The sequence below is a fragment of the Alosa pseudoharengus genome, unplaced genomic scaffold, assembly GCF_046254945.1.
Source record: "Alosa pseudoharengus isolate Yale_2024_CS ecotype anadromous, Long Island Sound unplaced genomic scaffold, YU_APseudo_1.1 YU_APseudo_1.1_scf_6, whole genome shotgun sequence".
Lineage (NCBI taxonomy): Eukaryota > Metazoa > Chordata > Actinopteri > Clupeiformes > Clupeidae > Alosa > Alosa pseudoharengus.
This window is the reverse complement of record NW_027468848.1, coordinates 8,298,686-8,311,185: the sequence shown is the minus strand read 5'-3', so window position 1 is coordinate 8,311,185 and position 12,500 is coordinate 8,298,686. Positions and strand designations below refer to the sequence as shown.

The 12,500-nt window shown below is 46.8% G+C and overlaps 2 protein-coding genes across 2 annotated transcripts in view; one reads left to right on the top strand and one right to left on the bottom strand.

Moving 5' to 3' along the window:
- Positions 1-2,444, top strand: part of rad9b (RAD9 checkpoint clamp component B) — a 23,876-nt gene extending 21,432 nt beyond the window's left edge. The window contains exons 10-11 of the mRNA XM_076270158.1: positions 420-831; positions 2,025-2,444. Of these exons, the coding sequence (XP_076126273.1) occupies positions 420-831; positions 2,025-2,165 (553 nt within the window). The 3' untranslated portion in view covers positions 2,166-2,444. The remainder of the gene's footprint in view (positions 1-419; positions 832-2,024) is intronic.
- Positions 2,445-4,591: 2,147 nt separating this feature from the next.
- The window catches only part of LOC143105602 (protein phosphatase PTC7 homolog), a 31,386-nt gene continuing 23,477 nt past the window's right edge, over positions 4,592-12,500 (bottom strand). Inside the window, exons 4-6 of the mRNA XM_076269628.1 lie at positions 8,000-8,123; positions 7,414-7,543; positions 4,592-6,617 (exon numbers count right to left, since the gene is read on the bottom strand). Coding sequence (XP_076125743.1) covers positions 6,559-6,617; positions 7,414-7,543; positions 8,000-8,123 — 313 coding nt within the window. The 3' untranslated portion in view covers positions 4,592-6,558. The remainder of the gene's footprint in view (positions 6,618-7,413; positions 7,544-7,999; positions 8,124-12,500) is intronic.

Sequence of the window (12,500 nt, the reverse complement as noted above, 5' to 3'; positions counted from 1 at the left end):
ACTTTTCACATTCAGATGGGGCTTCAAGCACGCACACCCACACTCATGCATTCACACACACACACACACACACACACACACACACAGTATCATATTGAAGTTTGTGTGCAGCTTAAGAAGGCCTAAGCCTCTGTCCTTAGCTGAACTCACAGGGCTTTCACAGATTATTTTAAACAATACAATGCTTTTCTTTCTCACACACACGGACGCCTTTGGGATTGTGTGTGTGTGTGTGTGTGTGTGTGTGTGTGTGCGTGCGCGTGCATGCACATGTGTATGCGTGTGTGTTCATGTGTGTGCGTGCGCGTGCTGCATATGTGTATGCGTGTGTGTGTGTGCGTGCGTGTGCATGCCTATGTGTATGCGTGTATGTGCATGTGCATGTGTTTGTCTGCTAACTGACCTCAACTCACACCCAGGTGTGGGGGGGCCCCATCTGTCCCCGCCTCTCCCCGTGGGACCCTTGAGTGTGGGGGGGGCGAGATGGAGCCGGAGGAGGAGAACCTGCACGTGGCCCCCCAGGGAGGTCCAGTCCCGGGGGAGGAGCGTGTCTTATCCAGCCAGGCGAGCCCTGTGTTCAGCCCCCCGCTCTACCTCAGGAAGCTTCTGGAACTCCCGAAACCACCGCCGCCATCGTCACCGTCCCAGGAGCAGTGCGTAGCAGCCACACTCAACATGGAGGCCGAGGAGGCGTGTGCCTGGCACCTCCCCATGGCACCTCCCCTGACGCATGCACAGACTACGCTGATAGAGGACATGGAGACAGAGCCTGTTTGTGCCACGCCCAAGATGGCCGCCAGCTCTATGCCAGTCACCCCTCCTACTGCCAAGGTGATGAGACCATATGGGTCCAGTGTTTCCCACAGAATTGAATTCTATTTGTGCTGGTAGGTTTGCAGAATTAACTTGAATGCAACAGTTTTTAACAAATTAGCGCAGCGTGGTTATGATGCTAACCAGATTTAAGCACAATTTAGCACAACCTGAAAAATCATTGTGTGGTGGTCAATGTTGATATTGTGGTGGGCCGCCACAAATAAGTCAATGCATGGGAAACACTGGGGTCTTTCCATTTGTCTCGTAAGTCCCCCGCCCGAGTTGGAAAGTGTAAATTACCCAGCTTTCTTGCGGCATTTCACGGAGGCACGGCCCCTTTAACTCTGAGTTCTTGAGGGTACCCAGAGTTGGCCCATAGTTGAGATGAGATGACATGTATTTTCTTGAGGGTACCCAGAGTTGGCCCATAGTTGAGATGAGATGACATGAATTTTCTTTGTATTTGTACTGTGTTGGTCATTTTAATGTGCAATGCTCTTACACACTAGATTACATTGCTGCTTCAATCCAGTCACCAATTCATGCATTGCACGGTTTTGATGTAACGATTTGTTTTCGAGCCGGTTTGCTAAAGAGGCTAATGTAGCACAAAACAATAACAATGACTAGCCTGCTAATGCCCCTCGTGGCTCGAGAGAAACGCGACAGCACTTGTTGAAATTGAAATAGGTGAAATTGAGTTACTAAAAAAAGTTTTTTATTATTAATTCTCATTGACCATACCCAACAAGGGAGCGTGAGGGGCGTGTTCTTGTGTTCTAGACAAATGTCCACCACTAACGAGATAGCTGCTGCTCTGGTGGCATCCATGTTCTTCCCAAAAAGACTACAAACCCCAGCGTTCGAGAAGTCTCTTCTCGTAATGATGAATGTGATATCTAAAATTGGATGTTTCTGATTGACTGTCAGCTTTTTGTTCTCAAAATCGCTCTGAAAGTTGCATGCTTTAGTTAGCAAACGGGTCCTTGAGTAGCCAATCAAAAAGAGAAGGGCAAAGCAAACGGGTCCTTGAGTAACCAATCAAAAAGAGAAGGGCAAGGGCCCTTCCTGTTTGAGTGTACTTTACATCACTGTGGAAACAGGTGTCATGAACAGGTTTTTGTCAGTGTGTGGATAATGTTAGGGGGATGACTGTGTGTGTGTGTGTGTGTGTGTGTGTGTGTGTGTGTGTGTGTGTGTGACTACAGGTTCGCACGCTCCTGTTCGGTGCCCTGTGCGAGCAGAACCCAGATGCCAGTCCGTCGGCGTTACCCAGCCTGGCATGTGCCAGCGACACTGAAGACGACACCGCAGATGACAGAGGGCAAACACGAACAACAGAGGAGTGACACACACACACACACACACACACCTCACAAAGGACAGGACACTGGGAAGCTTGTGTTAAGCTTCAACTGCAAGTTCATGTTGGTTTGTGTTTTTAGTGGCTCACTCAAGCGCAGATTTTGTAATTCCTAAACGTGTGTTAAGTTATTCCCTAATTGCGTGTCATTGTCAATGTTCCTCTGCACAGTGCTTCCTCATGGCTTTGGGGGAACGCCTGTGTTTATACCAGTGCATTCACACACTCCTCTCAAGAGGCCCTGGGGTTGTCAGTCAAACTCATACTGGGATATTTTCAGGAGTTGCATAAGAACTACTTGTGTGTGTGTGTGTGTCTGTGCACGAAAGTATATTTTAATGAACTGCTTTCTTGTGTTTTGTGTTCACTGTAGCGAGTCTCACATTTCACTGAGGAATGTGCTCTTAAACATACACACATTTTCACTCACACATCCATACCTAAACACACACGCGGCAGACTCAGTGTGACTCATCTCTGTCAAAACAGGACAGGGTGTGTGTTTTCCAGAATGGACCACCCTACTCATGCCTGCATGCACGTGTGTGTGTGTGTGTGTGTCTCCCAATCCTTCTCTCCCATTTGTGGTCCAGTGCCAATACCTGTGGGTGGTTACGGTTTGAGGACATGTTATTTTGCAGCAAGGCTTCACACTCGCTCTCAAAACACACACCGTACCGCAAACACGTGTACGCGCCACAGTGCCATCAACCAAAACCCACAAACTTCACACTCATACACACAAACACACACACATTATATATACACATTTACAGGAGTGTTTAAAGACACAGCACAAGTGTTTAATAAATACTAAGATCTTTATTTAAATATACAGCATCAAAAACATATGTACAGAAATTGCATTGACGAATCTCACACATACCTCTTCTCATATAGACAAACACACGCACACAGACATAAACACCATTTTGTTTTGGGTGATTAAAAGATGAGGCCTAAAGTAGTTTGACTGCAAAGCTCCAACCTTCCCCCATTAGAAGAAAAGAGAGGGGCTTGTGGTTCTACTGTGGAGTCTTCTGGGACTAGTTTAAACCGTGTTGGACTACCCGTTTCCCTTAGGCCAGGCTCTGAGTATGTTGCATTGCACACTGTTCCAGTTGAACTGTGAATGCATGCAATTTGACCAAATACTAAGTGTTGTACTTCAGTTAAAGGGTGAAACTATTCTATTCCAAAGCCTGTAGTTTTGACTTGTGCACAAGTTCAGCTCCACACAAACTAACACTACCAAAGCTGAACGGTTTCTAAGGGGAATTTCCTCGTTTTGGCAGAACTCGGGTAGCTCTCTGTACTTAATTAATTACAGATTACTGGATCCTTCTGGCAGGCTAGCTGTGTGTGTGTGAATAACAGGTTAATATCTTAATTGGGTCTCACAGCACTAGCTAATAGCTATTTTGCTTCTGGAAGTGTGTGAAAGAAAAAGCAGATGTTTGTCAGAGATGCTAAAATATGCTCACCAAGGAAACAGTTGTTTTAAGGGAGCGTTGAGTTAACTAGGTTTCTCTAAGAATTAACTAGGTTAATTATCTTAATTGGGTTGAGTGTGTGGTTGGAAAGTTTGAATTCGCTGTGTAGAGGGTCGGCCAGTGTGAGTGTGTTTGTGGTGTTACTTACTGCTGGAGGCCTGCGCGCGCGCGTGTGTGGATTCCCGAGCCCTGTAGTATGTCCACACCTGTTTTACAACACACACTTCCCGGAGACAGAGGACATCGCGGGCCAGTGTTGTCACTAAGTAGTTAGTGCTGCACGCGCCCCTTCCCAGAATGCATCAGCACGTATACAGGAAGTACAGTAAGTGTGCCTCAGATTTTCGTATCAAGGCATTCTACAGAGAGAAGAGGGGGAAAGGTTATTGATGATTATTTGGGTTTAAGAGAATATATGAACGCAGAATTGATCAAGTATCTCAGTGTTGATTGGTTGAGGAGCAGGACTTGCGTCTCGCCTTGTCTGTGACCTATGAACGACCTCTCTAGGGGGGTCTGACAGCAAAACAAGTAAAAACAACAGCGCTCTTAGTCCACTGCATTAGTCAAGGCACGGCCAAGCCCGTCTGCTCATACGAAACTCCTGTAAGGAACAGCAGTTATTCATTTTAACATCCCCCTGATTCAGACCAGGGGCCCGTTCATTTTTGGGGCGGGTTTTGGGTGGTAAACATAGACGTCAATGTGTGGGAAAGAATCCATTAGAAGGCACATTAACTCTAAGTACCCCGGGCTGAGTGCGTGGGGATAATTGACTTGGTAGGAAATGAGAGCAGTTATACTTTACTTTGTTGTTGGCTAAGGGTAGCTAGAGCTGAGTAGTTTGACACACCAGCAGTGCAAAACTGGGAGGGAGGGAGGAGGGCAGTGGCTATCTGTGATTAAATTACCCAGGAAGTAGCAAAAATAAACCTTTATTAAGCCATCAGTACAGATATACACGGTTAGCATTCACAGATGCTAACATTCGTCTTTGTGCGTTAATTGTGTACACCTCAACATTCACAAAGAAGGGGGGGGGGGGGGGGAGGGAAAAAAGACAAAAACTCTGTATTGCATTAAAGTTACTCTTTTCATGTGCTAAGGATGTTACACACACACACACACACTCTCTCTCTCTCTCCCTCTTAGTTTCTACTTCTGACCCACTCAAAAGCATTGACAATCACAAAACTACCAAATCAAGCACACACACACACACACACACACATACATACACACAGTACACGAACACCCTTCAAAGCATATGAACCATCTCACACACTGCTTGACAGGAGGGAGGGAATCACCGTCATCCCTTTCCCCCAGTCCGACCTTGGACACCTCCCAAGCCAAACACAGGGAGACTATCTTCACTCATCTCCTTTCTCCCTCTTCTTTTCTGACACTATAAATATTTTCTTACCAAAAGAACAAAAACAACGAAAGAAAAAAAAGAAGGAAAAAAAAAAAAAAAAAGAGTACAAAATCCCATTCCTGTCCCAACAAAAGCGCCTCGGTCAAGTGTTACCTCGTCCTGGACCCTGAATGTCAGATTTCATAAACAACACAAGCAGGATTTTTAAAACTATGCTGTTTTAAATCGCCATCGAATAAAATAAAATAAAATCATGTACAATTTATTTTCCAAAGACTTTTACACTTCATTCTTTCTACTGTCCTCAAGAGATCACAGACTGTACGCCACACACGTTCAACATTGCTCGCTGCTATCGTCGTGTCGAGGCTTTTCCCTGTCATGAGGAAGCAGCTCTGGCATTGCCTGCTCAACGTCAGACACACTACTGGACTCCCAGAAGGGACTAGACCACGGATCTGCCCCAGACCTCAAACCCCACGCCTGATGCATGTCTGGCTCAGGTGCCCCAGACTTCAAACCCCACGCCTGAGGCGCTTGAGGTCATTCTGTTCTGGGTCTGGACCTGCTTGAAGTCCGGTGCAGATCCGTTAAGAGTTATATCTAAACAATATACTTGTTTTTGGGCTGGTTCTACATTTATGTACTATCCAGTGACTTTGGGACTGCTTTCAGCTCTTCCTCCTCCTCCTCTTCCTCCTCCACCTCCAGGCTACCGTGGCCAAGCAGGGCAGACATCAGCGGATGCTTGTAAAGCCTTGTCCAAATCAGCTCTTCTGGCAGCGCTGTGTGTGTGTGCGTGCTAATCAGTTTGTCTGTTTGCCACCGATCCCTGGAGCAAGGAGGTGCCACACAGACCACAATGTGTGTGTGTGTGTGTGTGTTTTCCAGAGTAGAGGATAAACAAGCCAAGGCTTTGCCATTTTGGAGTAGTCATATCTGAGGACATCTCCCTTTCAGCACTGTCCATTCATGCATAGATGCGTATCAACACCCACCATCTCCAGATCCTCTGGCATCATAGCGACGTCTCCATGCTCCACCCAACCTTCTCCTCTGGCTCATCTTGCATACGTCAAAAAACAAGAAAACTGAACTAAGACACCACTAGGTTGGGTTGGGTTGGACAGGGCTGGGCTGGGTTAAGTTGTGTTGGGTTGGGTTGGACTGGACTGGGCTGGGTTGGACTGGGCTGGGTTGGGGACTCGAGAGATGCCAGTGGTGGTGGTGGTGAAGAGGAGGGAGCCTTACTGAGGGAGGGGGGCGTAAGGGGGGGGGCACACCATGAGGCAGCGTGGCGTGGACTGAGGAAAAAGGAACAGAGGGCGCGCCGAGACAAAAGCACTACCAAAACACCAGTGCGGCGAGGGCAAGTAAGCGAGCGAACCAGCCGAGCTGACCAACAGTAGTCCCAGATCCTGCCAGCAGGAAATGGGTCGAGTGGGCCCAAGCGAGTCATTCCAGCGCCCGGAGGAAGCCGAGGGTTGGTGCCAACCACCGGACCGACGCTAGTCCGTGTACTCCGCCACAATGGACAGCAGCACCGTGATGTCATCCGGCTTCCCTCCTGTTGGAAAAGGACACAACACACACAAACACTCGTAAAACAGAGGGCCAGGGTTGTAAGACACGAAAAACAGGTGTGTGTGTGTGTTACACATAAAACAGAGGTGTGTGTGTGACATATAAAAGAGGTGTGTGTGTGTTACACATAAAACATGTGTGCGTGTGTGTGTTACATATAAAACAGGTGTGTGTGTTTATGTATGTTACACATAAAACAGAGGTGTGTGTGTGTTACATATAAAACAGAGGTGTGTGTGTGTGTGACATATAAAACAGACGTGTGTGTGTGTTAACACATAAAACAGACGTGTGGGTGTTACACATTAAACAGAGGTGTGTATGCGTGTTATTCATTAAACAGAGGTGTGTGTGTTTGTGTATATCAGTTACACGCAAGACGGAGGGTCAGTGTGTGAGACAATGGCAGGAAAAGGCTGCCATGCATGACCAGAGGGCATCTGCTTCATAGACGCCTCTCATTGTTTGGTGCCGCGGGCTCTTCTACCAGCCTGGCTAAATAACCCACTTCAGGCCGATGAGTCAGACATCATCAAGCGCCTCCGCCTCGTGCTGCTGCTGCGGTCTGCGCCACTCTCACTCTCACTCGCACGGCATGGCATGGCATGGCATGCCTACAGACCTGCCCTTGTGATGGGTCATTAACCCCGACCACACAGTCGGCCACGGTTGGCAGTGGTTTCCCTTTCAGAAATTCCCCCGTCGTTAAAAAAAAAAAAAAAAAAAAGGACAACAACAATAACAGATGGATTCATTGTTTGTTGTTGGGAGGTTGTTACCTCTGACGTTCAGTCCGTTGTCGCAGGCGAACTGTGCGAAGGGAGACATGTAGTTGGGGTCGTAGGCCAGAACGTGAGCCTGCTCGGCGATGCTCTTCGCCGTCTGCTGGATGCTCTCGTAGTTGGTGTTCTGCAAGGTGACACACAAGGGTGTTGTTATACAAATTGCATATCAGAGCCTGACAAGATGGAGGCTTGTCTACCAAATACAGACCTGGGTCAAATTACAGTGCAACCTCAACACTTCACATAGAGACAAGGACAGAACAGACTGCAGAGACACTGCAAAAGAGTCAACAAAGTACGTGACAACATAAACATAAACAGGCCACTTCACATTTAGCATACCACTTGCAAACACTAAACTCACAAAATACTAAACACAGTACATGATTGCTGACTAACTGAACACACATGCTGAACACACTAACTAAACACACACACGCTGAACATTCTAACTGAACACACACACTGAACACACTAACTGAACATACACACTGAACACACACGCTGAACACACAAACACAAGAGACAATATAACACTCCACACACAGACACAAAGACAGTACAGGGGAAGGTGTGTCACCTTGAGCTTCTTGAGTTCCTGCAGGATCATGTAGTCAGGCATGTTGTCAAAGAGACCGTCTGTGGCCGTGAGGATGATGTCACCGAGCTGGACGTCAAAGGACGAGCTGTCTGCAGCATCGGGACTGTGGAGCAGACACAGAGCACACAGGCAATAAGGTTAGCACAGCGTTAGAGCCCAACGTTAGCACAGCGTTAGAGCCCAACGTTAGCACAGCGTTAGAGCCCAACGTTAGCACAGCGTTAGAGCCCAACAATAGCACAGCGTTAGAGCCCAACGTTAGCACAGCGTTAGAGCCCAACGTTAGCACAGCGTTAGAGCCCAACGTTAGCACAGAGTTAGAGCCCAACCAAAGATCCTTGATTACTAGCAAGATAAAGCAACGTAATTCGTTACTATGGGAGCAAAACAGGACAGTTCCGGTCTGCATAAGTGGGAGTGTCACCTTACGTCACTAAATAAACTTTCTCTCTTAATAAGCAATAAGAACAGATAAACATAATTGTGTTCACAGTATTATTGTCTATAATGTATGATACCAATGAATCATTCTTTAGGACATGATATGAATAATTTAATTAGTCATGTGAACCGAGCTAGCTAGCTAGCTAACGCTAGCTTGAAATGCTATACAAGTGGATGGGAGTAGCTATGGCAATAAAGCTATGCGCTAACAAGTTACTAGTAGTTGAAGGACCTTGCTTAAAGTTAAAATACTATTGCAAATTCACTTGAGTATAAACTATCCACTTTAACTAATGTCAGTAATGTTATTCAGCTAGTTGTCATTTCAAAGAAATTACACTTCTCCGTTTAAAATGTTACCTTAGCTAAGAGGCTAGCTAGCATGGTCTGATATTAAGTTATTCTATTACAAATCCGAACACTAAAAAAATTACACTTTTAGGCTTGAAATGATCCCAAACACTTACAGATTATGACAAAATTTTCCAAAAAACCCTCAACAAATCCAGAAAGACATAATGACCAATTTATTGGAGGCTTTACTCTGGTATGCATAAAGGGGGATTTCCCTCCCTCCCTCTTGCAATAATCGAACGCGGAAATTGTCGAACGTTTGCACCTCTCGCTCCGCTTTAATCCTCTCTGGCCCAACGTTAGCACAGCGTTAGAGCCCAACGTTACAGAGTTAGAACCCAACGTTAGCACAGAGTTAGAACCCAACGTTAGCACAGAGTTAGAGCCCAACATTAGCAAAGAGTTGGAGCCCAACGTTACAGAGTTAGAGCCCAACATTAGCAAAGAGTTGGAGCCCAACGGTACAGAGTTAGAACCCAGAGTTACAACCCAACGTTACAGAGTTAGAACCCAACATTAGCAGCCTTGGGACTGTGGAGAGTTTGCATTGTGACATTTGTTGACAACTAAAGAGGCTTATAGATAGTGTAACACAACCGCTCCTGGGCTATTATCAGAGCTAATCAGGATCTAACACACACACACACACACACACTGCAGGTCAGTACAGAGATCACACACACACACGCACTGCAGGTCACTACAGAGATCACACACACACATACATACACCTCCAGGTCATTGGAACCAGGTTGCGAGGGCATTAAATCACCACGCATCCAACCTGTCTGCTGGGCACTGCCGGCCTCCAGCCTGCAGGATCATGCCGGGGACCCAGCGGGGGATATGCCCCAGTCAGGGTCTTACGAAACTGGGCTTAGTCTCTGCTCCTGCTCCCTCCTCCATGAGCTCCACCACAGGAGTGGACTTAGTGTGTGTGTGTGAGAGTGTGTGTGTTTGTGTGTGTGTGAGAGAGAGAGTGTGTTTTTGAGATCCTCTTTTACTCACTGGGCCAGTCCTGGTCATCGCTGGGTTACCTAACGTGAACCGGCCTTTTCAGAGGAAACCGCATATAGACACAAAGAGGACAATGTTCCCAGATTCAGCAGATTCTGTTTTGCCGAACAGCACTCAAATCTCCCATAGTGCTTTAACCAATCCACTTGCACTGTTTTTTGTCAAGTGTATGCTCAGCTTTCGGGGTTCAGCTAGGCCATGCAGTTTCAGTAAAAGTCATATAGCTGACTAGCAAAATTCTACAGACTCTTCAGTCACTTACTGACGACTACTTCAGTGATTCACCAACTCATATTCAACTCAATTATTATTATTTGCCTTGTTACTGTCACCGATCATAGATAGATAGATAGATAGATAGATAGATAGATAGATAGATAGAATTTCCCAAGGGGAAATTCAAGGTCTCAGTAGCATACAGACATCACACACACATTCACTAACAGCAGAAAAAAGTAATTAAAAGTATATAATATAAAAAAACACAACTAAGCAATAAGGACAGTAGAAGATAAAGAATACTAAAATACAAGTTATACTAACTAATACTTAATCTAAATCAATTCTAAAAACAGTATCCACATAGTGGGTGATTAATCAAGAGGTGCTTGCAATGACTGAGGCAGGGACTGAGCCTGTGATTCTCTGTGCATAGTAAGGGAAGGCGCTCTGTGTGAGTGAGTGTCATGGTGATGGTGAAAATGAATACCGTATTTTCTGGACTATAAGTCGCACCAGTCAAAAAATGTTTCATGAAGAGGAAAAAAACATATATATAAATATATATATATATGTTGCACCTGAGTCGCAGGACCGGCAAAACTATGAAAAAAACTGCGACTTATAGTCCGGAAAATACGGTAAGTCCAAATATTATATCATTTCCCATGTTACCACCTTGCACCTGCAAATACACTCCGCTCCGTCAACTCGGGCATGAGGTTTAACATAAAACAGAATGGGGGATTGAAATGATCCTGGTTGGTGGAGCTCACTGTCCCAGGGGCGTGTCCCTGCAAGGAGTTAAGAGAGCAGTGAGACCATGACTGGGCTGGTGGCGTGCATCAGCTTGGCTCGAGACTGAAGAATCAAGTAAACAGACACACACACACACTCTTACACACACACACACACACACACACCCTCTTACATACACACACTCTCACACCCTCTTACATACACACATTCTCACACACACACACTCTCACACACACACACACTCTCACACACACTTTTACACACACACACACACACACTCTCCCACACACACAACACACACACACGGAGAGCTGGGAATGAAGTTCAGCTGCATTGTTAAATTTAATCATTGTGTGGTGTGCAGCAGTCTCAGCCCAATGTTCAGAGTTGTTCAATGGAGGCAGAAGAAACTTGAACTGGGGCTGTGCTGTGTTTATGCATGCTGATTACTACAGGGAACATTGTGTAGCCTGCAGAAGGACTGGCAACCAGGGCAAACAAATACAAAACTAGCAGAGCTGCTTTAAATCATTTATCTGATGCGGTACTGATTTGACATTCTCCATGGCGCTGCCGTCAAAATAAACTAAAGAACTGGCAGGAATACCCAACAGTAATCTCATTCACACACACACACACAGCAACACACTCTTGCACAGATTCTGGAGAGCGTTTCTTTGCCTTTGTGTGTGAGTGTGTGTGTGTGTGTTAGGCTAGCTTGAGGTTAGCTTTCCCCTAATGCCTCTCCGTACCCTGCTGCAGGTTCACATTAGTGAACAGAATGTTCACCCCCCAGCTTTGCAAACCCAACACTGGCCCTAATAAAAGCAGCCCGGGTTCCTGGGGAGGTGAAACATCTCCACTACCCAGCGGCTCCAGCCTGCTCTCTGTGTTCTGTGGCCCCAGAGAGGAGGGTCGTGGGGGGGGGGGGGGGGACGAGGACGGCTCACTAAGGGGGGGTGGGGCTGCGGGGGTCGGTATCATCGCTCGGCACTCTGGGAACTGAGCGGCACGGCGGGCCACAGAGTGCAGAGATGGTGTCAGGTGGAGTTCCTGGAAGGCTGCTGGGCCCTGCGTGTGTGTGAGCGTGTGTATGTGTGCCCTGCGTGTGTGAGTGTGTGTATGTCCTGCGTGTGTGAGTGTGTGTATGTATGTGTGCCCTGTGTGTGTGAGTGTATGTGTGTGTATGTGTGCCCTGCGTGTGTGAGTGTGAGTATGTATGTGTGCCCTGCCTGTGTGAGTGTGTGTATGTATGTGTGCCCTGCCTGTGTGAGTGTGTGTATGTATGTGTGCCCTGCGTGTGTGAGTGTGAGTATGTATGTGTGCCCTGCGTGTGTGAGTGTGAGTATGTATGTGTGCCCTGCCTGTGTGAGTGTGTGTATGTATGTGTGCCCTGCCTGTGTGAGTGTGTGTATGTATGTGTGCCCTGCGTGTGTGAGTGTGTGTATGTGTGCCTGTGTGTGTGTGTGTGTAACATTCCCGTGTCACCTGCAGGTGGCCGGCCGGCTGACCGAGCTTCCTCGAGCGTGTAGTTCGACAGAAAGGAGAGACGGCGTGCGTGTCCATAGCAACGGAAAAGCCCAGCAGCAGCAGTTTACCACACAGACAGACGATGGAATCTGCGTCACATCTCATAAAATAATCACTCGCACAAGACTGGATTTAGACACTCCAACACACTAATCTG